The 25093-nt window shown below is 33.4% G+C and overlaps 2 protein-coding genes and 1 non-coding gene across 6 annotated transcripts; all 3 read left to right on the forward strand.

Annotated features, from left to right (window-relative positions):
* The first annotated feature begins 133 nt into the window (after positions 1-133).
* On the forward strand, positions 134-333 carry LOC148213341 (U2 spliceosomal RNA). The gene has a single exon (XR_015793129.1). It is a non-coding gene; the product is annotated as a U2 spliceosomal RNA (small nuclear RNA).
* An 11602-nt stretch (positions 334-11935) lies between these two features.
* Positions 11936-15573, forward strand: LOC111013550 (threonine dehydratase biosynthetic, chloroplastic). 2 transcript variants are annotated; one of them, XM_022288016.2, is made up of 9 exons: positions 11936-12477; positions 12972-13153; positions 13231-13500; positions 13755-13961; positions 14039-14284; positions 14391-14458; positions 14811-14919; positions 15009-15143; positions 15239-15573. In XM_022288016.2, the coding sequence occupies exons 1-9, from the start codon at positions 11991-11993 to the stop codon at positions 15380-15382; spliced, it is 1848 nt and encodes a 615-aa protein (XP_022143708.1). In that variant the 5' UTR covers positions 11936-11990; the 3' UTR covers positions 15383-15573. The 2 variants fall into 2 exon arrangements, with proteins under 2 accessions (XP_022143708.1, XP_087980229.1); XM_088124103.1 differs by having other exon boundaries at positions 12345-12484; positions 12974-13153.
* An 803-nt stretch (positions 15574-16376) lies between these two features.
* On the forward strand, positions 16377-24886 carry LOC111013758 (threonine dehydratase biosynthetic, chloroplastic). 3 transcript variants are annotated; one of them, XM_088119339.1, is made up of 11 exons: positions 16377-16557; positions 16750-16955; positions 20140-20319; positions 20444-20728; positions 21587-21793; positions 22390-22638; positions 22739-22809; positions 23360-23477; positions 24178-24312; positions 24422-24507; positions 24592-24886. In XM_088119339.1, exons 3-11 carry the CDS (start codon positions 20173-20175, stop codon positions 24722-24724), a joined length of 1431 nt encoding a protein of 476 aa, XP_087975465.1. In that variant the 5' UTR covers positions 16377-16557; positions 16750-16955; positions 20140-20172; the 3' UTR covers positions 24725-24886. The 3 variants fall into 3 exon arrangements, with proteins under 3 accessions (XP_087975465.1, XP_087975460.1, XP_087975467.1); XM_088119334.1 differs by lacking the exons at positions 16377-16557; positions 16750-16955 and adding an exon at positions 19072-19780; XM_088119341.1 differs by lacking the exons at positions 16377-16557; positions 16750-16955 and adding an exon at positions 20031-20051.
* The last annotated feature ends 207 nt before the right edge of the window (positions 24887-25093 follow it).

Consider the following 25093-nt stretch of genomic DNA (forward strand, 5'->3'; position numbering starts at 1 on the left):
ATATACTTATTCATCACTATAGGTATTAAGTAAATTATTAAATAATTAGCCAAAACGAACCGATATGAATAGTAATTGAGATGTATCTCCAACCAAAATATTGTAAGTTGGATCCCATATGTTATACACAACGGTACCTTTGTTTGCCTTTGGACTAATATCAAGTGTAGCATTCGTTATCATCAGTTTGATATATGATACACGGGCCATTGGCCGACATGATATTAAATTTATTTTTCTAGGGTAGGGCCCACCACAGTAGCTTGCTTCTGGGGCCTTCGGGCGTCGCCTAAGCGTGGCACTACAGTCCAGGCTTGGCTCGCCCCACCAAATTAAAGTTGGGCCAATGTCAAAAGCCCAATAAGCTTTTCATTGTTTGGAGTTTAATCTAGCACATTTTTCTTTTGGGTCTTACAATGAAATGTCCAGCTCTCGATAATGTGATAAAAGTAATAATTTCTTTTTGTAAGTTTATCGAATGCAAAGTTCTTGCACCTTTTTTTCCTTTTAAAATTTTCAAAAAGTATTCCTTGGTTTCTATAATCGTACGCAATAAGGTGATAAAATGATTTTCTTTTGTTTGTTTATTATATAATGTTTTTTTCTTTTTTTGCATGTAGTCATTTACCAGAAAATATTACAACGTCAAAATAGTATTTAAACATAAATTCAGAACGGCTAATCTTACCATTTTATTGCCCCAATCTTACCCAATTTTAGGTACATATTTGATATCTAAGTCAAAATTATCCATTTTCGTCTTAAATAAAACCAAAACTATTTAGAGTTCTTAACAAAAAAACAAAAAAAAATTTGACGTTGATTGTTGTCGCACATCTCCCAAGCATTCAATAGACTTGACTAACCGTTGATAATTTTTTTATAGTAGAAGATGTAGGAGAAATTGAACCCACAACTTTTTGTTGGGGATATATGTTAATTATTGCTAAACTATGTCCATGGAAAGATGAAAAAAATTGCATCTTACTCTTATTTATTATTTGCAACCCAATAACATTTAGAATATGGATTAAATTTATATATATATATATAAAATACATTATTCAATGATGTGTCAAACTATAAATAGGGATAATGTTCATAAAATTAACACCGATGAAGTGGTAAATAGTTCTCTAATACAGGTTTGGGTGTTATTATCCGAGATCATGAAGGGCAAGTAATCGCTTGGGAGATCAAATATATGGAGTTCGTGTCGTCTGTCGATCCTGTTCCGACAACAAACAAAGGATGTTTGGAGAAATTATAGCGGTGGCAAAAGGGCCCTTCTTCAACGAGAGTGGCAGATTTGGTTGGAGGGTAGCCGGCGGAACTATCTTCATTTTTGGCAGATACACTTTTTTAATTGCTTTGTCCTTTTGTCTCAAAAAAAAAAAAAAAAAAGAAGGTATGTACTCGTAGTACTACAAAAGCTCCCAATAAAATTAAAGCCTTGTTTGCTCTGTGATACAAAAACATGTGAGGAAATTAGAAGGGAGAATCAAACAATTTTTCAAACTTTATATTGTATTATTCAAGATAGAATTTAGATTTTCTTTCCTTTTAATTTATATACAGGTTTTAAAAAAATAATAAAATAAAAAAAAAAGAAAAATATCTTTCTTTAGAAACAGTTTTTTTTTTTTTTTTTTCCTGGTAAAAATTAGTTTATACTCTAAACTTATAGCCTATAGGGAGGTTGAATCAATTAAAATCCTAAACTTATAATTGTATTAATTAAAATCATTGAATCAATTCATATCCTGGTTTCTATTTGAAAATCGTTAATAAATAACTCTAACAGGTGTGTCGCCTTCTTTAAATACAAGATTAACAAAATATTAGAGGAAAATGTTGAAATAAGGTGAATTGTAGTGACTTTAGAGGAAGAGGACAAAGAGAAAATTAAAAACGATCGTGTTAATAAAAACCACTATCATCTACTTGATTATCTAGCACTTTTTCTAATTGATGTGGTCATTATTCTAAAAATTCTAAAATTTAGAGGTTATTTATGTAATTTTCTACTTTTTAATAATAGATCCGTTTTTTTTCTCAGGAAGAATACTCAATAATAAATAAAATATTTGACTCCTTATCGGTGAAGACTAAATTTGTTCTCACCACTTTTGAAAAATGGACAACTCAATATTTGAAAAAATATATTTATTTTTATATTTTTTTCTCTTAGTTGTTGAATGAAGATGGTGAAGATAAGATTGATCCAGCCTCCAATATTTTCCCAATGTACACTGATATCTTCCCACTGCAGACCTATAAAATTTAAGTTGGTTTAGAGTTTATTAACATGTAAAATAGTAATTAAAAAAAATCCTCTAAATAGTAAAACAGTAAAAACTTAAACTCAATCACTGTTAGAAAGGTGAAAAGATTTTGCATTGTTCTCAAAACACCATTGTTGAAGTCAAGGAGTGGCGTTTGAGGAAACCCACTCCATGTTCAACAAACAAACATATTAAACTACGGTTAACTTCAACTGTAATTACTGTTTAAGTCCATATAGTTTTGACAACCCTTGTGACTTTTTACATTACTCGCCTTTCCATCTCTCTCCTCACGACAACTCGACGATCGGCGACATCTTGAACGGTGGTGATTTAATTTGGAACCAAATCATAGATCTCCTGGCAATTATTCCTCACAAGTCACCCAACGACGAGTTAATTCTATCTCCAGCGACGTACTTGTAACGACGGCAATCGACGTCTTGACGTGCTGTTTACTAGACTTGGAGCTCTATTCCCTCCTTTGATTTGGTTTTCTTCATAGTCGATCGGAGGACAATGATTTTGACTCGATTAGAATGGTGAGGTAGGCATTGATTGTGTTTTTCCAATTGTTATTTTTTTGTACATAAATTTTCTTTTTTATTGTCTCATTTTTCAGTTTTTAATTTGTATTATTTGAATCTTCGCATCTTGTAGTGATCTCTCTTTTTTCGCTCATTTTTATTACTGAGAACATGTGAAATTTATGGAGTTAGGACGAAAAGATGTTTACGAAAGAATGCATCACCTCGGTCAGGCTTTAGCCTTACAAACTAAATAACTAAAAATCACTTTGATTATTGAACTAGTCTTGAAGATGAATCATGTATGATCAATCATCAAACGCTGCTTTTATTAATTGAAGCCTCTAAAAGTTCTCAAGCCATAGAATGGAGAACCTAACAATTATAATTTCTTGTTCAAGATCATCTAGAGAACATCGAACCTCCTGTTTTTAATTTTTTTTCCAAACAGTTTGTATGTATCTACTTTAAGTCATTATTTCTGTTTAATCTTCTTGAAATTCTTAAAGATATCCTCTTGGAAGTTGATTTAAATTATACGTTAAAAAAAACAATAGGGTTCCATTTACAAATATCATTTTTCACAAAAAAAAAAGTGCTATTATAATTCCCAAGAAAAGTTTTAAACAAAATACATATAAAATATTTTTTTCGTTATAGTTTTCAAATTTACTTCTTTCCACAATTTGTTTGCACACATTTTTTTTCTAACTCAGTTCAATTGTAATTGACATATCTTTTTATGAGTAAGAGGTTATGGGGTTGAATCCTCTACTCTCCACTGTTGTACTAAAATTTTCTTTGACTTAATCTTACCGATGTTATTTATTTTAACAAGTTATTATACAAACTTGTTTAATTATAGTTATCAAACCTCATTTTTCACAACTTATAAATATGTTGTTCACTAATCTCAAGAAAACCAATAATTTTTTAGTCCATCTCTTTCTTAATTAACAATGCATGCATCTCATCGAAAAGGACAAATGATTGCTCGTGCTATGACCTTTTGTAATCATAATTTTGTGTTTCTCCCTTGACTAGCCATTGCACGTAATTTTGTAAGTTATTTCCATCATAAACTATTGTACTTGATATAGTATTTTTCTACCTTAATTATTGTTCCGAGCTAAATCAAAAACAACTACTTAAAACAAAATTTCAAATTATTAATAAAACCATATATAACATTAAAAAATATCAAAATTTGAATTTACATGGAACAAGTATCTATTAATTTGAAATTGAAAATTTTGTTGGAATGTAGAGTATAATACAATAAAATTATAGCAAAAAAAAAAATCAGTAAACTTAACACCTTTATACTTTGAACATAGTACTTAGAATTTCTTACTAAACAATTCTACACTTTGAACACAGATTACATAACTTCAGACTAATTAACTCTCGAAATTAAACAAGTCTGAGCTTCAAAACTCCACTTTGCCGCTTAAACACCCCTAATCTTCTAAAGCTATGAGAATATTTCTTTTTTGTTCACATTTTACTTTTATAAATAATTATTTAATATTTGATGGATTATCTATCATTTTTAATATAATGCTCATCACATGTCAAACGATCAATTCATAAAAGTAGCAGAAATTTTTCATAGTGGTACACATCACATGTTCTTATTGGTTGGCATTTGACAGTCAAACTAAAATTTAATAAACTTCAATTTTATTGAGTTAAAAAACATCCACATGGAGAAACTTCAATCTTATCCAAAATCTTTCACGTGGCATTGGGAACATGTCCCGTATTTTTTGCATAATACGAGGTGTTGTCAACTTGCCACTTCTCCGATCAATCAATAACTTTAACAAACGGTAACTAATTAAATATGTATTTCAAATATACCAAGTTTGACTTTTTATAAAACTAGTTTGATTTTTTATAAAACTAATATACTTTAAATTAAACTCAAACCTAGAAGCAACTTAAACACAATAAAAAAAAATTACACTTATACCATATTAAAAAAATAAATACGACAAATTTTGACCAATTAATTAATAAATGTCACGTCACAATTTAAATTTATATTTAGGACCAATCCTAAATTTATGTGTGTCCTAAATTTATTTTAAAATTGACGAATCAAATTATGCCACGTGTCTTTCCTATGATCGTCCGATGAAATCACTTAATTGGACCAAATCTATGAAGATACTGGGCCCAAGCCTATGGTTCATTAAGCCAAGGGCCCATATAAGACCTACTAAAACTCTATCCTTGGATGGGGGAAGGATTCAGAAGAAGCTAGAAGAAATGGAGATTAAGAGCCATGAGAGCATGTGAAGCGTCCAAAGCCAACAAGACTTGAGGAATTGGAGACTTGAAGACTACGAGACTTCAAGAACACTGAATCTTCCTTTCATCAAGCAACCGACCGAAGAACTTCACAAGTTACAAGCAGAAGAACTTCAACAAGCTAAAAAGTCGAAGAACTTCACGAGCGCAAAACCGAAAACTTCAAAGATTATTCAATAAGCTCAAAGTTGAAGACTTCACAAAGTTTTCATCAAGCTACAAGCCAAAAGATTTCATCAATAAGTCGAAGTCTTTAACAAGCTCAAAGTCGAGAACTTCAAAGATCTTTCGACAAGCAAGAAGCATAAGGCATCAATCTCATTGATTCGAGAACAAGCTCACAAGCCCTGGGATTAAAATTTACATCCGAGAGAATTCATAAGAGGATCATACATTAGAGATTGTACACTACATACATAAATACAAATACAAGTTCATTAATTTGAGTTTTCTCTTATTTGAATTTATCGTCGAACAAATCATATTAAATTTATTATTTACAGTAAAATTTCTCCTAAAATAACTTACTAATATAGGACTTTTAGGATGTATTTGAGAGTGATAATAGAATGAGTGATTTTTTTTAAAATAATAGAATGAGTGACTTTGAAAATAGAAATTTAAGTATAATTGATTTTTCAAAATCACAAATATCTTAAAAATTAATTTAAAGTGATTTTAAACTTTCCTAAAATTAAGTTTTTTTAATTTGACAAATATGATCAATAGAAAAGGAAGTGATTTTGACCCTGACAGAAGTAATTTTGACCATGTTAAAATCACTCCCAAATACATCTTTAAACTAATCATTTAAGCTCAAATCTAAAAGTTTTAATTATTTATTTTTCTTATCTTTCTATGACTATTGGACCAAAATACAGTTGGGAGAAGATTGAGTGGATGGAAGACACGTGACATGTTTTTATTGGTCGGCATTTAGCAATACACAAAATTTAGAATATTTAATAATGAAATATTCACTTCAACTTTGTCCAATAAAAATCTTCGGCTTGCTTTACTGCCCAAAAAAAAAAATGTGATTTTTCCAACAAAATCTATCATAAGATAAAATCTATAATATTCATTTCAAATATAAGGTAAAGATGGTAAAAGTTATCTAAGTTTGAGGTCAGATTTTAGGAAATTTAAAATTTAAGATTAAAATTTATATGGTTGAAAATAAAAATTGATTTTTCCCAATTATTTTCCTTCATTACAAGAGAATCTAATCTAACGTGAACTAGTATCATACGTCAAGGTCCAAGCTATTGATCTATAATTGGTTAAATAATGTCTATCGTATGATCCAAAATACCAATATTAATATTATTGATGACAGACTTACCTGACATGATTATTGAGTTAACATAAATTTAAAAAAAGAAAATATGCCACCTAAGAGAGGAAAAAAATCTTTACAACTTTTTTAGAGATTTCTCTTTTTATTGACCCCGATCATTTTTAATGTTACAAAACATCATATCCTATAAATTTATTATCAACTAATTTTAATATTAAAAAATGTAACTTAAAAATGTTTACATGGGAGGAATTATATTTAAGAACAATCGATATATTAGGCATAGAAATGACGCCAATCTGAATACAGTTTTATAAATTAAGATACTTATGTTCGATCTAAAGTTTGTCAATTCGAATCCTCCTACCCGAATATAATGTATGATTTAACTTATTAATATCTAATTGGGACCATATTCAATAATTCAGAACTCATTGCATAAAAAAGGCATACATCACGTCAGGTTCAATGTAACCAATAAATCAAGGCAGCCACACGTATCTATCAAATCTACTGGGACCATCAAAACTTTATAAAACTCACGAGAAGAAAAAAAAAAAGTGTATTGTGTACAAGATTTTAAATGTCAATATTTTTATGGAAATATCGACAACACGTCAATATCGATGGATATTTATGTAAAAATTATAGAAATTATAAATTATAAAATTATAAAAAGTATTTAAATTAACAAATAAACATTTTCATATTTCTAAATGAGTTAAAAAATAATTAATATTAATATTATGTATATAATAGTGACATTTTGTTGATATTTTTCATATATTGTCGATTTTTTTATACTACGATAGAAATGTTGCTTTAATCCCATATGTCGATATCGAACCCATTAAAACATGAACATGTCGATAGAAATATCAACATGTCGATGCATATTTAAAACTAACCATGACTGTGTCAGATTCAATATTATAAAATTAAAGAAAAAAATCTGATTTTACTTATGACAGGATCATTTTAATTTTTAACCACATAAATCTTGATAATTTAAAATCATTCCAACACTAAAATACTATCTAAAATTTTATTTAGCCAATTTTTTTATATGTTGTACACAATTTTTATATCAATTTAATGGTATCCAAAGTCGAGAAGGCTCGAGGTTCGAGCCCAATGCACATCCAATTAAAGTTAACGAATGAAAATAAATGTCCAAAAAGTTTCACGTAAGATAAAATATCCTCTTAAGGACATTTTTCCACGTGGTTTTAGCATCATATGTTACAAAACAAATAAAACTGGATTTCACCTTGGAAACAAAGATATAAGACCAAATTATTAGAAAAAAACAAACATGTGACTTGGATGTAAAATTGTGGCAGCCTTCTCCAATAATTTATAGGGACAAAATTATGAATTGGGTAATGAGGAGGGGCGGGACCAAGGGCCGAGACAAACAACCAACAAATTAGTGACATGTGTGGTCCAACGGTGCCAATAGAGCAAAAGAAAACCACGTGGACGCTTTGATTTAATTGGAGAAGGAAAATAATCTAGCGGGGAAGTTTCCAATTTTATGCAGTTGTCTTGTCTGGCTGCACGGCACCGCACCCATCTCCTAATTATACCAACCTTATCTTATTCATAAATCATCCGTAACAAAAATACATTTTTTAATTGTATTAGTTTTCAGTTTAAATTTAGTAATTCACATGCTAACTTATAATTTAATAAAAATCAAACTTTACAAAAATTAAATTTAATTAATCTAATGCAAAAAATAAACCTAACTCAACGGTAATTAACGTATATCTTTAATGCAAAAAATAAACATAACTCAACGGTAATTAACGTATATCTCTAACAAGGAGGTTGTGAGTTTCGATCCCCCATTCACACTCGTACTAAAAAAAGTTTAATTCATAAACAAAATTGACAATTGAATAACTTATTCAAAACTTACAAATTTCAATTAAAAAAATCAACTATGTTGTTTTTATTTGAATTCTATCAATGTCATACTACGTGTGCGTTAATATTTTTTTCAACGATTCTTCACACGTTAAAAAGTGCAACATTTTTTAAAGTTTAATAAATGAAAGTTGCTATAGGTATCCAAGTCTAAGGGATAATTTGATTGAAATTGAAATTTTATGGTAAAAAAAGTTAATAAACTTAATCAAGTTTGGGGTAAGAGTTGATATTGTCCCTATTCATTACTATTTTTATTATTTTTTTAAATGTTTAGTATTGTTTTTTTGTTCTTATGGAAAAAAAACACAAAATTTGTTTAATAATAATTTTGTTGCCGAATGTAAAATATTTGTCAGATCATGATCTTGTATTCAAATATAACCTTCCATTGGTATGATTCTCGAAGATTTAAGTTCTAAAAATATTACAATTACTTTTTTTTTTCTAGTTTAGATGATTAATTACTTCTTTAAATCATTGATAGTTAATATAAATAATTATAAAAACATTAAGAATAATGGAGTTGGATGATGTTGTAGGAAATTCATTCTCCTAACCCTATCCCGCAAAAGAATTTCCTCCAAATTGCCATCTGATTTAAAAAAAACACACACACACACGAAAACTTTTTATTAATTTTGAAAATTGAAAAAAAAACTAAATAAATTAAGAGTGCAATAATATTCTCAAACATATATCAAGCATAGGTGATAAAATAATTGTTCGCTATATTATTTATTGAACTAAAAAAATCTCAGATAAAAACAAAATATAGCAAAATCACTTTCAACCTAGTCCCAAAAATGTAGACCTGATTGCTTCACCTTTTTATTTAATGGTACACAACTGTAAAGTTTATAGCCGTGGGAATTTAAATTTTAATGTAGACCTTTTTAAAATAAAGAAATTTTAAATTTTAAATTTTAAAAAGAGATAATATTTAATTATTTAGTTAAACAAAATAAGGACAGGATTTTTTTTTAATTAAAAGAGAAATTACATTGGAAATATAACAACAAACGTTCATAAATTGTCATGAATCATCAACCAATACTAATCAAATTTACAATTTAAAAATTGAGTAAAAAGAATATTTTATAATGAGAGAGCATTTTTCACATGGTGTTGTGGAATCAATAGAAAACAAATATGAGCCGTAGATATAATGGAGGATTCTCTCCGCGTCGCAGAAGCTTCCAAATCATACTGTTGTCCCACATGGCACGAGTTTATAAGAGATAGGTTAAAATATTATAAACTTTCTTCGCTCTTATCTTGGGACCAATTCCAAAGATATGAATTTTAAATTTGCTTCCGTTGATCCTTTCACTCAGCTCACAAGGATATCCAAAGAATCCGTGACTAAGATATGGATTCGAACTCACGATTTCATACTTGAGATATTTTTAAATAGTTGAACTGTATTTAGGTTAGTGGTTAATTTTAGAGTTATTGAAAGAAGTTTTAAGTAAAAATATGATAGAAACCGAAATAAATATAGATGCACATTAGGTGTGGATAAAAATTTTGATATGGATAGTTATGAAAATTAAAAAAAAAAGATCATAAAAAAAAGAGCAATCAATAGATAAAACATTCAATTATTTTTAAATAAGTTATAAATGGGTCAAGATATTACTTATATGTCGATTTAAACATAGCTCAACTAGTCAAGATATTTATTAAGAGTAATCACTAAAATCGAGTTTACTTAATTGTTGTAACTGTTAGTGTGATTGTTAGCTATCAATTTCACTAACAGTTACGACAATTAACTAAAGTAAGCTTGATTTTTGCAATTTTTTCTTCTACAGTACTTTGATGTTACATGAGTGTGAGAAAGTTTTTTTTCCTTCTCCAACTCCAGATGAGTTTAAGGCATCTCCAACGCCTTTTAGTTATTATTGGATGTCTATTTGATCTAAGGTCTCATAAAAGAGATATTTTAAGTCAAAAAGTTTGAAGACTAAATTTGTTTTTTTTCTTCTGAATACAACATGTGGGAGTGTGGGTTCGAACTCATGACCTTTTGGTCATAATATGTGCCTTAACCACTTGAGCTATGCTCGGTTTGACACCCGACTAAATTTGTTGATATGATTTTTTTTTAGTGAATTGATAAATTTGTATAGTTTCTCTTTGGATTAAGTGAGATTTCTCTCTCTTTTCTTCTTTTCTCATTCTTCTTCTCCTTCGATAATTGTACACCGTTGCACTAGTTTTTACGGCCCTCCCTTATCTTATATCATGCTAATCGTCGGGTCTTCTTTCCCTATCGTGATGATTAAGTATATCTCTTTGAAATATCGAAAGAGTGTTAGTAACGTCTCGGAGTTAATGCCATTTTCTTTTTCCTGGCATTTCATTACTTAATTAAAAAATAAATAATTAATTAAAATAGCTATTTCATATCCCTATATTCTTCCATCATTTGATTTAAAAGAGGTAGAGTAATTATTAAAAAGATCAAATAAGTGTTTGTCACGCATTGGAAGTATATGACCTATTTTATTCCTTAATATGTTTAAGGAATCAAGATGCATCACTAATCATCACATGGATTCCTTTTGTTTTTGTTTTTTTCTAATTTAATCTTTATCTTCCCTAATTGTCTCGCAAAGATAATGAAGTGATGAAATCTGCTGCTACATGCGTAACATTCAAGCAAGGTTTTATTAAAGAAAATACAAGTTTTATATTTTTAATGAAATATTATATTTTCTTTCTACGGTAATCTTTATCATGTTTTCAGAGGAAAAAATAAAGAAGACGACTTCCTTTTCCTTTTCCTTTTGTGAAGCTTGCTGCTTTTATTTTCTTGGGTTTGTTTATTCTTTTTCTTCTTAACTATTTAATGTTTAATTTCTAAAAAAAGACCTTTATGCATAGATACAAAGAAAAGGGAAGTTGAAATAAAAAATCATGGTTCAATTTATTGTTTTGATAATACATGTGGGGTGGAAATTTAAACTCATGGTCTCTTAGTCAGCGATAAGTGCCTTAATCACTTGAGCTATGCTCGGTTTGGCCTCATGGTTCAATTTATTAAAACAATAATCATGAGTACAATAATAAAATTATATTTGCTCTAAGATATTAAAGGTAAATAGATATGTCCATGTTTCGATTGGATAAAAAATTGATATAAATATCAATAAAATTTCAATGTTGAACCCATATATATATTGATTTTTCTTAGTTCAATAATATAAGGTAAATATTCGACAAGTAAATGACATATATCTCCACCCAAGAGATTGTGGGTTCAATCCCTCACCTCTACGTGTTGTATCAAAAAACATACATACATAAAAAGTGAAATTTAAATAAGACAACTTCAGAATTAAAAAGAATTTGAATATGACAATGTGAGAATAACTCTATAATTAAGATATCATACTCATTATCTAGAACGATAAAGTTGGATTGAATAAATAATTTAAATATAGTCACGTTTTTTTGGGGTCAATAATTGAAGGCCCGGCCCAATAAGGGAAGTGGTTCCCAGTTGTAGCGTTGTTAGAGCGAAAGGTTCACGTTGAGTTTGTGTATTTAAACCCACCATTCCCGCCAGAGGCTTCACACCACAACACAACCAATTAGCCAACCCCTCACTACACTATACTAATGGAAGCCCTTCTTCTTTCCACAGCCAGTCCTCACCCACTGACCGACATCGGTCGAGACTCTTCGCTCTCCTCGTTACACTCTTTAGCCAAATCCAATGATCGAATTAGAACCATACCAATTCGATCCGTTGGGGTTGGGAAACTGTCACTGTCGGTCGTGGCGTCGGTTTCGAAACGACAGACCGACAAGACTAGCTCCGCCAATGTCGTGGTGGATGTCTCGGCTGCAGCCGTGACAGCATCCAAGGAGGGTGAAGTCCCTGAGGTGAGTTGGAAGGATGTGCAATGGGACTCTGGCTCCATCGGGCATAGACAGCCCAAGCCCCCTCCCGAGGAAATTGATCAAACCAAACAAATGAAGTATTTGACCAAAATTTTGGGTTCCGAAGTCTATGATGTGGCCGTTGAAACGCCCTTGCAGCTCGCCCCCCTCTTGTCCAGTCAACTGGGGATCAATCTTTGGCTCAAGAGGGAAGACACGCAACAGATAATGTTGGGCTCTTTCCATAACTATTTTGCTCTCTTGTTTTTTGATTTTGAAAATTAAATTTCGAAATGGTATTCTTACAAAGAAAGGAAAACTAAAAAAAGGAAGTTTCTAAAATTTGGTAATTGTGCTTTTAAAATTTGCTACCAAGTTGAATGTATCATGAAAAGACACGCCACCATAGTTTTTAAAAATAGAAAATTAAGAACAAAAACGGTCTTAAACTAAGATTACCTTTATTCCATTTATTTATCAATCTCAAAAGTATCATGGTCTTGAGAGCAAAAACTTAACTGTTACATACAAAAATTGGATACCGATTAAACTTTTCAATGGTAAATTAGACAAACTAAAACCAAAATGGAGTGACACAAATATATGTCAATCACCGCTAAACTATACTTACTTTGGCAGCAGTAGTGGTGAGTTAATGTAATTTAAGTACAAGGCCTTTTGTGCATGGGGTTGTAATTATTCTGGGAGTTGTGTTGTAGGTATTCTCGTTCAAGCTCCGAGGAGCTTATAATAAAATTGCCCAACTTACACCAGAAGAACGGGAAAAGGGGGTTATCTGCGCATCAGCTGGAAATCATGCCCAAGGGGTTGCATTATCTGGTAATCGATTGAAGTGTAAAGCTTACATAGTGATGCCTAAATCTGCCCCCCCAATTAAGGTAATTTCACCTTCACCTTCACCTTCACTCCACCCCTCCCTTACCTAAAATGTGAACTTGAACTTGTAACATCACAGAAAGAAGCAGTTGAGAGACTGGGTGGAATTGTTGAATCCTACGGTGAGAGTTTCGACGAAGCACAACAACATGCACTACAACGGAGCGTCGACGAAGGCTTACCTTTCATACCTCCTTATGATGACGAATTAGTTATAGCTGGGCAGGGTACGATTGGGATGGAAATTGCTCGTCAAATGAGGGGCAACATACATGCAATCTTTGTGCCAGTTGGGGGTGGCGGTATCGTCGCTGGTATTGTCTCTTACTACAAGCTGGTTCATCCAGAGGTAACCTCTCTACTCTGCTCTGCCACTCATTAATTATTCATTGTGTTAAAAACAACGGTATCCAAGTATCTCTACAATAGTAGGATACTGTTTTCTCTTGACATAACTCTCACAGTTTTTCTTTTGGTTTTACCCAAAAGACCTCGTACCAATGGAAATAATTGTCCTCATCCATATACCATGGATCACTCTCTTCTCTAACCAATATGAGACTTTGTTTGCACATTTTTGTTAACGTGGCATGTTTCATACAGGTAAAGATCTTCGGGGTGGAGCCAAATGACCAAAACTCCATGGCGCAAGCATTGCATCTTGATAAGATTGTGAATGTGACAGATATCTCACATTTTGCAGACGGTGTAGCTGTTCAACAAGCTGGAAATGAGACCTTCCGTATTTGTAGAGAACTCCTTGATGATGTAATTACTATTACCCAAGACGACATATGTGAAGCAATAAAGGTTCGTAATTCTTTCATCATTCCTGTCTTTTTTCATGTACAATTAAGATCGGTGATATTTGTTGTGATAATTAATAGGATATGTTCAACGACGAGAGGAGCATCTTGGAACCTTCAGGTGCTATTTCAATTGCTGCAGTCAAGGCATACTGCAAATATTATGATATCAAGGGAGTAAATATTGTGGCCGTAACCAGTGGTGCAAATATGAACTTCGACCAACTGCCTGAAATTGTTGAACGTGCCAATTTGGCTGGAACAGAGTCTCTGCTTGTGACTAAATTGCCAGAGAAACCCGGAAGCTTAAAAGCACTTGCTGATCTGGTTTGTTCATTTTGCTCTTACTCTAACAACAACAACAAAAATAAAACTTAATGCCATTCTTAATTAGTTAATTGATTGTGTTAATTGGGTGAATTTGGATTTGCAGTTGGAACAGAACATCAATTCACTCTCCTACAGATATAACTCTGACAAAGAGGCTGTTGTGCTTTACTCGTAAGTGTTTGTCAAAGTATTGGTGCTTTTTTTTTTCTCTGTTTTGGTAGTATGCCACCAAGTCTTTGAATGCAATGCAAGTTGTGGCCGAGAGCACGGCTGTCTGGGCATCACGCATCGCTGTACCCCCCTCGCAACCTTTCTGTTGTTGTGAGTGGGGTACACGATGGCCGTTGCACGGATGGTTTAAATTCGAGTCCTCGACGTCTGTCGTCGTGAGTACTACGATGGTCTGCTTCGGATATGTTTTATTTTTGGTTTCACCCCAAAGGGTCTTGTGATAGAGATAATTGTTATTTCTTATATACAAACGTGAGACTTTGTTTGCACCTCTTGCAACCATACTATGCAGGCTTCATGGATCGGGGTCTGGTGACGTGGTGAAGCGGTTGAAATCTTCTCAATTCGAAACTCACGATTTCTCAGACAATCCTGCTCTTAAGGATCACTTCCGTTACCTGGTAAACTGGAAAATGCCCAAAACAACTGCTTTGATTTAATCTCCAAGCAGGAAATGTACATACACAAACTTACACATGGTTGTTTTCAGATTGGAGGAAGATCAGATATTGAAGATGAAGTTCTCTGTCGTTTTAACTTCCCAGAAATGCCCGGCGCTCTGAGGCGTTTCTTGAGCCATTTCAGCCCTCGCTGGAACATTTCTTTGCTTCACCATCAACAGAAGGTATAAAACCAAGTTGCTGACTTTTGAGATACTTTTTTCAGCTTTGATGGATGATGCCATTTGGGTATTAATTCGTGTGTTTTGTTGTTGAACAGGGTATAATCAATTCAGATGTATTGGTTGGAATTCAGGTGAAAAAATCAGAGATGGATGAATTTCATAAAAGTGCAAGGAAGCTTGGGTATAGATATCAAGTGATTAGTGGTGATGGTGCCTCTCAATTTCTATTGAAACGGTAGATGAGATGGGTTTGTGGTTTAATTTTAGTTACTGTGTTGTTGGTGTTGATGTTGGAATAAGTGGGGATCCAAGTTAGTGAGATGGAGTTGCTTCTACTTGTATTGTAATGGCGGCACGGTTGCCAACCATCTACATATATATTGTTAATAAAGTAATGCAAGCGGTTTACTATAACCACTTTGCTTTTTTAGCTTATTTGTGTTTAAATGAATCATTCGAGTTTGTTAAAGATCGATACAAAAGATTAAATTTATCGCTTTCTTTAGATGAGATTGACCTGTTGCATTCGAAAGTGCAGTAAATTGTTTGTGTTGCTCGGAAGAGGTGACTCATGCTCGTATAGGTAAAAAATAAACTCGTAAGAGGAAAAAAAGAAAGATTTAAAGATATGAATATAGATTTTGTAATTTAAATGGCCAAATAAGATTGAAAGAAGGAAAATCTCCATACATATGGTAACAATAGTTATAGTTATAGAAATTGTTTAATGTAAAATATTTTTGACAGTGCCAGGTTAGAAATAATTTCAAATTTTAATATAACAACATGACACAGGTTAGAACTTGTGATCTTTTGATTAAGATATATACTTTAACTTAATTGAGTTACGTTAAGGTTGATAGAACAAATAAAAATAATTAATGTTTTGAGTGCAACAATAATAGTGTCTAAAATGCTTTGGCTATAAAGTATTAATGGGTAGAGATCGATATATTTTAATAATATTAAAAGGAAAAAATAACTCCACTATTTTTACATTAAACATAGAGCCAAGGGACAAAAATGAAAATTCAATATATTTTTGGACACTATTGTAATATTGGCATGTAAAGGGAGTTATAATATAAGTCAATAAGTATGTGTGTAATTACTTGTTACCCTTTGTTTTTGAGTGGGCCATCAATATTCAATAGTGAATGGGCCGGCCCAATAAGAGCCCTGAGTGGAGAGAAGATGTTCGCGGTTGAGATCTTCTATTTAAACCCTAAATCCATTCTCGCCACAAATCCGAACTGCAACAGAAATCGACCCAATTCAATTCCCGTCTCCAGTCTCCTCTGCTGCAAATTGTAATCAGAAATGGAGGAGGCCTTTCTTCTTTCCACAACCACTCCGCACCCACTGATCGCCCGGAACTCTTTGCCTCCATCGCTACAACTTGGTTTATCCTCAGGTGAGAGCTCTTTTGGTCTCTATCTCTATTCTCTAGTGTAGGAATGGATTTTGCTTTCATTTTGTCTTAACATCATTCTTTTCTCCTTCAAATGGGTGCCTTGCTTTATATTCTCTTGGTTTATTGATTAATCTTGTATGTGATGAGGTGTGGATTCTTGGTTTTTCATTATCTGCCACATGTTTCATACAGGTTAAGTTTTGTGGGGTGCAGCCAAATGAGGAAAAATCTATGGAGCAAGCATTGTATCGTGATGAGAGAGTGATTGCGAAAGAGATAGAACATTTTGCAGATGGTGTAGCTGTTAAGCAAGCCGGTGAAGAGACTTTTTGAATTTGGAGAGAACTCGTCGATGATATAATTCTTGTAGCAAACAACAAATATCTGTCGCGATAAAGGTTTGGGCTTCTTTGTTTTCTGTCTTTCATGCTAATACTTTGCTGTGTGTATTGGTTTTCGGGTACTTGTGTTCATTAGGGAAGGCAAAAGGATAAGATCTCATTTGCAAAGTTGGTCAGCATGTTCCATAGTTTGAACTTTGAATTGATAATGCTAATTATGTTAAGTTTTATATTTTCCAGTTATACTCGTAGTATACTTTAGCTATTTCCATTGGTATACTTTACGGGATAACATTGAGATAGTAAGTTGATAAAAGTGGTTGTTTGAATTGTGTGGAAACGGGTACAAGATCAACTTTACTTTTGAACTCTTTTAGATGTTCTAGTTGATGGCAAGATTTCAATCTCTCACAAACACTTGGCACCACAAGTTTCTGAAATTTGAACTTAGCACCGCAGTTAACAGTGGTACAAATATGAACTTTGACCAACTCTCTGAAATTTCTGAACTTGCCAATTTGGGTCTTGAACTAGCGTCAGTGCTTGCAACTGTGTTTCCAGAGAAATCAGGAAGCTGAAAACAATTTTTGTGAATTGGTTTGTTCTTCTGTCTTACTAAGTATTATTGCTGTATGTCTTACTAAGTGATGGTATATAACGCAGTTTGAGTAGTAAAGTCTTGTGCTATGAATGCATAAGCAGGTAAAGAGTACATGTGTTGAGCTACCAATGAAGTAATAACCTCTAGTATTACCCTATAGTGTTTCGACTTCCTTTGAAAATGAAGTTCTTTGTCGTTTTACTTTCCCATAAAAGCATTTCTTAAATGATTCCAGTCCTCGTTGGAACATTAATGCATGCTTTCAGAATTACGAGTGAGGTTCAATTGCTGTCTTCAAAGTGGTGTCAAACTTTCAAGTATAATTGTTTAAAAACTATCATGGAAACATGAATTTGCGAATGCGTTTGTGTTATATTTATAAATTACAGCATAACATTTTTGTTCACGTTGGAGGAAGTTCTTGGAATCTACCTTGATCTGGGTTATTGCAGCAAATAACACTCTTATTTGGTATTCAATTTCAACCCAACTCCACGGTTGAGAAGATGAAAATGATAAAAATATTGTGAAAGCAATGATAAACATTGAGAAAAAAAATTAAATATGAGAGAGAGTTGCATTTAATAGATGAAGTACAAAATTAGCGATACGAAGCCGACAATTTAAAACGAGTGAAATTAGAAAATGAAATCTAACCTTTAAAGAACCTTTTTAAAATAAATAACATTTTTTACTCGAAATTGAATTATTGGGATACCAAATTTTCAATAATGTTGAGGATTATGAGATATTTTTAGGATAATAAAATTTGTTTTCAAAAGAATAAAAAGAATGTTTAACAAAAATCATCTCCTTTTTAATTTTTCTTTTATAAAAAAAATGATTGTTTTAAAAATAAGTTCAAATAAAAAAAATATTTTCACTAAAAGGCAATTTTTTAAAGTAATTTTTAATTTCTTAAAGTCATTCATTGATATTTTCAAAATAATAAACCAATTTTTTCACTTAATATGTTCCCAACAAAATTCTAGGATAGAAATTGAGAATTCAAGAGGTTGATTTCCTAATATTCTCGAGATAATGAATTTATTTCAAGAAGTCAAATTAAATTCAAGTAAATTTTCAATAATTTTATGTCACGATCAGACACTAAAAAATAAAAATATATACATTTTTTACAAATATCATTTTCTTGAAAATAACATGGGAAAGCAAGTGTCGCAAACGCACAGCCACATACACGATACACTAAAAAAACATGCTATAGGTTGTGAAATGTGAGGTAATATTTAAAAGACCAAAAAAAAAAAAAAAGAAATCGAGTTAATGTGTGGTGGGGCAAAGATTTTATTCTCCCATCCCATCTTCTTCCTTTGAAAAAATTAAATATAATGGGTGTTTTTATGTGATGTGTTCCTATTTTAATTTTTAAATATGAATTGAAATTATTGGAGGCCGCCACAGTGAATCTGTGAGACTGTGACCCAATTCCGTCAAATTTACAAAAAGAAAAATTTGGTAGAAATTATGAATTTCTTTCTCACAAATATGCTCTTAACCAGAAATAATTATAAACACAACGAAGAAAAGAAACTAACCAAACAAACGGAAATCTTGGTATATGAATTTGATCATACATTTGGCCATGGTATAAATACGGCTGATAACGCAAATTTCCCTTTTTGTAATTGGTGAAATTGAAGAACCCAATTCCAAACATTTGCCCATTGATGCTTCGTTTCGGCTCCCCTGTACCTTAACCGCAGCCAAGCTACAAAAAGCGAGGGAGGAGCAGCTTCTTTCCAACACAATTTCGAGTTTTGCAGTCAATTTCTCTCCCCCTTTGGCCTTTGCAGCTTCAATGGAGGCCCTTCTTCTTACCCCACCCAGTTCACACCCACTCGCCTGGAAATGTTTCGTTTCCTCCACTCCTTCCTTCTCCAATGGGGTCTCTATTTTGATCGACAATCGAAACAGAACCAGGCTTTCCAAGCCGCCGCCATTCATCCACGCCGCGCTTTCCAATCCTGTGTCGGACCATCCGGTTACAACTCTTGGAGACGCACTGGCGGCGCCCCCTTTGCCTCCTCGGAAAAGGGTCTCTGCGGATTCCCTGCAGTTCCCCCCTGGCTATCTCGGCGCCGTTCCCGACCGTTCGGGTTCTGATGCCGAGGATAGCCTCAACGCGATGCAGTATTTGACCAGTATTATTTCTTCGCAAGTCTACGATGTGGCTATTGAGTCGCCGTTGCAGCTCGCGCCCAAGTTGTCCGAGCGTTTGGGGGTCAATATCTGGCTCAAGAGGGAGGACTTGCAGCCGGTCAGCTAATTTTTGGTGTTTATAATTCCTTTTTGCTTTGGATTAATTGATCATTTTGAAAACTTGGGTAGCTTTGGGAGCTAAACTAGATTAATAAATCTCATTTGTTCAAGGATTCTGAGTCAACTAGTACACATAGCCATGTGTTTGATTCAAGTTGTTGTTTGGATGACTGATTGTTTCTTACAATGTAATTTAGCGTAAGATTGGCCAATGCATGCTGTGGTGTTGGCTTCTTGGTTTCAACATCCAATGAAGACGGCTTCTTTTGGTGATGGGTTGAGCTTTAACATTCGATGATATATGTGAATGGTTGATTTAACTAAATAATCGTGGTTTTGATATTTTGGGATTTGTAGGTGTTCTCATTCAAGCTTCGAGGAGCTTATAATATGATGGCCAGACTTCCAAAAGAACAGTTGAAAAAGGGGGTTATCTGCTCATCAGCTGGAAATCATGCTCAAGGGGTTGCATTAGCTGCTAAGCAATTAGGATGTGATGCTGTGATTGCTATGCCTGTTACTACACCTGAAATTAAGGTGCACTAATTTCTTCAGCTATAGTATAGGTTCTTTCATTCCCTCCCACCTTCTCCAGGTGTTCGTTTCGTGCAGATAACCGATGTTAGTTTGCTAATGAAAATGTGAACTTCTAACGTTACAGTGGCAGTCAGTTCAGAAATTGGGTGCAACTGTTGTTCTTGTCGGAGATTCTTATGACGAGGCACAGGCATATGCTAAAAAGCGGAGCAAAGAGGAAGGTCGTACATTTGTACCTCCTTTTGATCACCCGGATGTTATAATCGGGCAGGGTACCGTTGGGATGGAAATTGTGCGTCAATTTTTGGAAATGAAATCGAAGGGCACATTGCATGCAATTTTTGTTCCAGTTGGGGGTGGTGGTCTAATAGCTGGTATTGCCGCTTATGTCAAGAGGGTTTCTCCTGAGGTCTGTTGGTTTCTCATTTTTGAGCTTTATAAACACTATTTAAGCAACCCAGTGCTGCTTAATTTTTTAACTTCAAAATTTCCATATTTCATAAGTCTAATGCTAGAGGTTACCTTTAAGCCTAATGTTAGAGGTTATCTTTAAGCCCCAAGGGTAGCCCCATTGGCTAAGGCACGTGGTCTCTAAGTAACACCTACCTAAAGGTTGCATGTTTGAATCTTCGAGTGAGATTAATAAGGAAAACTCTTGATGTCTTCAGAGTCTCTCGGCCTTGGGGTGAGTGCATACTTTACAAGAGAAAAAAAATGCTCGAGGTTACCTTTATAAGAGGCACATTTATTTATTTGAGAAACCAACTCTTAGCCTACATCCTTGCCAGTGATAATTGAATTGAGTCTTTCATTGGAAATTCGCGCACCATTTTAAGACAAAGCTATATTCCTCAATATCAAATTCACCTATTTGAGGCCTTCTGCTTCTCTGTTTAAAAAACCTACATTCCAGTTTATAAAATGATTGTGCCTCTGCGGCTCAATAACCTCCTTGGCTATTGTAGCTTGGATCCTAAGAAGAGAGAAAAGAAGTAAAGGTCAATGACTCCATATTAACCCAACTTATCCTTGTGTGCATCAAATAGGTGTCTTACATTTCATTCCTTTATCTAACCTGTATGTTTGTGTTAACCCAGCACTCTTGGATTGACCACAGGTTTTTTATTAAATCTTGTATGGGATGAAGTATTTAGTTCAATATTCCTTAATATATCTCTTGGTTCCTCTGAGGAACTAGGGTTGAAGTATTAACTGTAATAGAAATATTAATTTTTAATTGACCTTATATTTTACATCTTTCGTGCAGGTAAAGATTATTGGGGTGGAGCCATCTGATGCAAATGCTATGGCATTATCATTGTGTCATGGCGAAAGAGTAATATTAGACAAGGCTGGTGGTTTTGCAGATGGTGTAGCGGTTAAAGAAGTCGGGGAAGAGACCTTTCGCCTTTGCAAAGAACTCATGGATGGTGTAGTTCTTGTTAGTCGTGATGCTATATGTGCCTCAATAAAGGTTTGGGCTTCTTTTATTTTCTGTCCTTAATGCACGTACATTCTGTTATCTTATAACATAAAAGGGATGGATCTCATTTCCTATGGAATTGATTAGCATGTTCCATAAATTTAGTTTGAATTAATTGGAAGTAGGTACAAGGTTGACTTTACTCTTGAACTTTTATGGATGTACTGGTTGATTGCATGATTTTAATCTCCAGAAAACTCTTGTCAGTTGTTTCATGTTTTTTATTTGCAACAAACTTTCCATGTCCAAAAAATATTGTAACTACATATTGTTGTTACTTGTTTCATGTACGTTTGTATGGAACCATATAAAGGTTCCTAGCCAACCCCTATAATTCCTTAGAACGGATCACAGTGAAGATTCAACTGAATAAACATTAGGGAAAGTAGATATGAAGGTAATTGCTAATATTTACAGTCTGACACCTAGTACGAACACCTGTTCAAAATATGACACAGTATTTTTGTTTTCTCCTTTCAATGGCACTTGGATAAGAATGATATGGTTTTGCTTGTGGAACTCATCTTCAATATACTTCAAGCTGTTGTTTGAGCTGGTGGTCTACTATATTTGTTCTCACATCATAGGATATGTTCGAGGAGAAGAGGAGTATCTTGGAACCTGCAGGTGCTCTTTCTCTTGCTGGGGCTGAGGCATACTGCAAATATTATGGCTTGAAGGGAGAAAATGTTGTGGCAATAACCAGTGGTGCAAATATGAACTTTGACAAGCTAAGAATAGTTACTGAACTTGCCAATGTTGGTCGTGAACGAGAGGCTGTGCTTGCAACTATAGTGCCAGAGAAACCTGGAAGCTTCAAAAGATTTTGTGAACTGGTTTGTTCATTTTAGTCTTACAGATTTTTCTCGTTAAAAGTCCTTCTTGGTCAATAATCACAGACATTAAAATGTTAACTGGGTAAGTTTGGATTTGCAGGTTGGGCCTATGAACATTACAGAATTTAAGTACAGATATAACTCTGAAAAAGAGGCTGTTGTTCTTTATAGGTAAGTTCTTGTCGAAATTATAGCCAATTTGAATTAGAACTTTTTTAGTTTTTCAGTAGCTTGGTTGATTCCAATTTCATCTGAAACAGAAGACAAACAGAAGCTTCAAAAGGGTAAAAATAGAAAATTTAGTGATAAAAAGAGTGATTTGATAAGGGTAGTAAAGAAAAGAAAAGGGGGGAGTTTTTGCCGTAGGTATTGAAGCTTTTGGGGTTTTCTTCTTGATACTTGCAAAGTTGGTTCACGAGTGCTGATTCTGGTCGTGGTTGTGGGTTCTCTCCTTATTTTTGGCTTCTGGTTGGTTGGGTTTGCCTCTCTTTGGCTTCTTGGATTATTGCTTCTCTGTTTCTTAAAGGCAGTTGTTAGGTGTTATAAAAAATAATGTTAGGAGAAATCAAGTTATATTGGAGAAATCAAGTTTCTTTTAATGATGGGATTTTGAATGGTTTCAGTTTTATTTTCTGAAGTTGTCTTTTTTTTTTTCAATGGTATGTCGAGTATCAAAAAGGGAGCAATAATTTAATATATTTTTCATTATTGTGCTTTGCAGTGTTGGAATGCATATGCCTTCAGAACTCGAAGAAATGAAGAAGCGAATGAAGTCTTCTCAACTTGAAACTTATAATCTCACAAATAATGATCTTGTCAAGGATCACTTACGTTACTTGGTAAATATTTTTTTTCCTAATTAATTGCGCAAATACCTACAACAACTGCTTTAAATAGTATAGTTATGCTCCTTCTCAACATTGCTTTTTCGTAGCTCTCTATTTCTCATTTTCATCTTTATTATTTGCGACATCTTATATTTGCATACGAATATAGAGAGGGTAGAGGATTTCTAAATACAAGAAAACAACCATAGAAGCTTGTTACTACGAAGATTGTGCTAATTAAAAAGGACGATTGAAACAGTTTTGGGTGGGAATTTATTCATTTAAGTTATCAAAATCGGTTCGACCTTGGATCAGTAAAGTAGTTAGCCTCAGGGAGGGAGGGAGGGGGCTCTGACTGCTTTTTTGGGCATGGTCCAAGTATTCAGTAGATAGGAAATTCATGATCTAGAATAGTCATACTAGTCGATTTTTATTTTTTCAGTTGTGATTTGGAGATCTAATCATGGTTGGTCTGAAATCCTAACCTTGTTTTACTCAAGAATCAAGATCTTGTCTTTTACATTAATTGTATGTATTACTGTTGGAGACCAAACTATGTTCCAATTCGTCATTTATGAGTATGAGCATGTTCACATTGAGCTTTAACTCTGTCAGATATTAGAAATTATTTTTGCTTGAGAGACTCTCAATTCACATGTGGGCCAAAATACATCTTCCATGTCTCTTCCAATGAACACATTGCTCTTTTCAGATGGGAGGCAAATCAAATGTTGAAAACGAAGTTCTTTGTCGATTTATTTTCCCAGAAAGGCCCGGTGCTCTAGAGAAGTTCTTAGATGCTTTCAGTCCTCGCTGGAACATTAGTTTATTTCACTATCGTGGGCAGGTTTGAAACCGAGTTGTTGGCTTTTTAATTACTTTAATTATGAAGACGGTCCTCAAGAACCTTCCATAATTCCAATGGCTGATGTATCAAATGTTTTCTTCTTTAACAGGGTGAAACTGGTGCAAACATATTAGTTGGGTTTCAGATTGATAAATCGGAAATGGGTGAATTTCACGAACGTGCTAGGAGGGTCGGGTACGATTACATTGTGGTAACTGATGATGGTGTCTTCCAACTTCTAATGCACTCATAGACCAGCCCTTGTTGTTCCTTTCGCAGTTTAAACGTCCACTATCCACGAGTTGAGCGAAGTGAGAAAAGCGGGTACTCAAATCTTGTACATAGTATTAGAGACATGGCATCCTTTAAAGCTACCAAGTTTCCTTTACCTTTGGAATTTTGTAACGCCTGATCAGCTTATTGTTATCTGCTTACACAATCAGGGGTGGGGTTATAAGTAGTATCTTCTTCATGTTGGGATGATGTTGGAATATCTCTGTTTGATTTGTATGAATCTGATCAATCCAATGAATGATGATGGAAGTTAGTAATAATATGGAGTTTAGTAGTGAAATCATATATATCTGGATTGGACACAATTGCCAGTTATCCATATATGTTTTTATGAATGAAACAGTAGTAACTTTTGATGATTTGATGATTGTACACTCGTGTCGTGTAGTGTAGCAAGACTACAAGTCTCAGCAAGAATCACTCTCCAATTTTGAGCAGGTGGAACTATTCTGTTTTAGCGGAAATAATTCAAAAATTCATAATTCTG

The sequence above is a fragment of the Momordica charantia genome (assembly GCF_013281855.1).
Source record: "Momordica charantia cultivar OHB3-1 chromosome 1 unlocalized genomic scaffold, Mcharantia_2.0 BLBB01000001.1, whole genome shotgun sequence".
NCBI lineage: Eukaryota > Viridiplantae > Streptophyta > Magnoliopsida > Cucurbitales > Cucurbitaceae > Momordica > Momordica charantia.

Coding starts and splice junctions, on each gene's coding strand:
- LOC111013550 (XM_022288016.2), top strand. CDS start 11,991: ATGGAAGCCCTTCTTCTTTCCACAGCCAGTCCTCACCCACTGACCGAC. Junction 13,962..14,038: donor ACATATGTGAAGCAATAAAG/GTTCGTAATTCT, acceptor GATAATTAATAG/GATATGTTCAACGACGAGAG. Junction 14,920..15,008: donor AGGATCACTTCCGTTACCTG/GTAAACTGGAAA, acceptor GGTTGTTTTCAG/ATTGGAGGAAGATCAGATAT.
- LOC111013758 (XM_088119334.1), top strand. CDS start 19,322: ATGGAGGCCCTTCTTCTTACCCCACCCAGTTCACACCCACTCGCCTGG. Junction 22,639..22,738: donor TCAAAAGATTTTGTGAACTG/GTTTGTTCATTT, acceptor TTGGATTTGCAG/GTTGGGCCTATGAACATTAC. Junction 24,508..24,591: donor GAACGTGCTAGGAGGGTCGG/GTACGATTACAT, acceptor TTCCTTTCGCAG/TTTAAACGTCCACTATCCAC.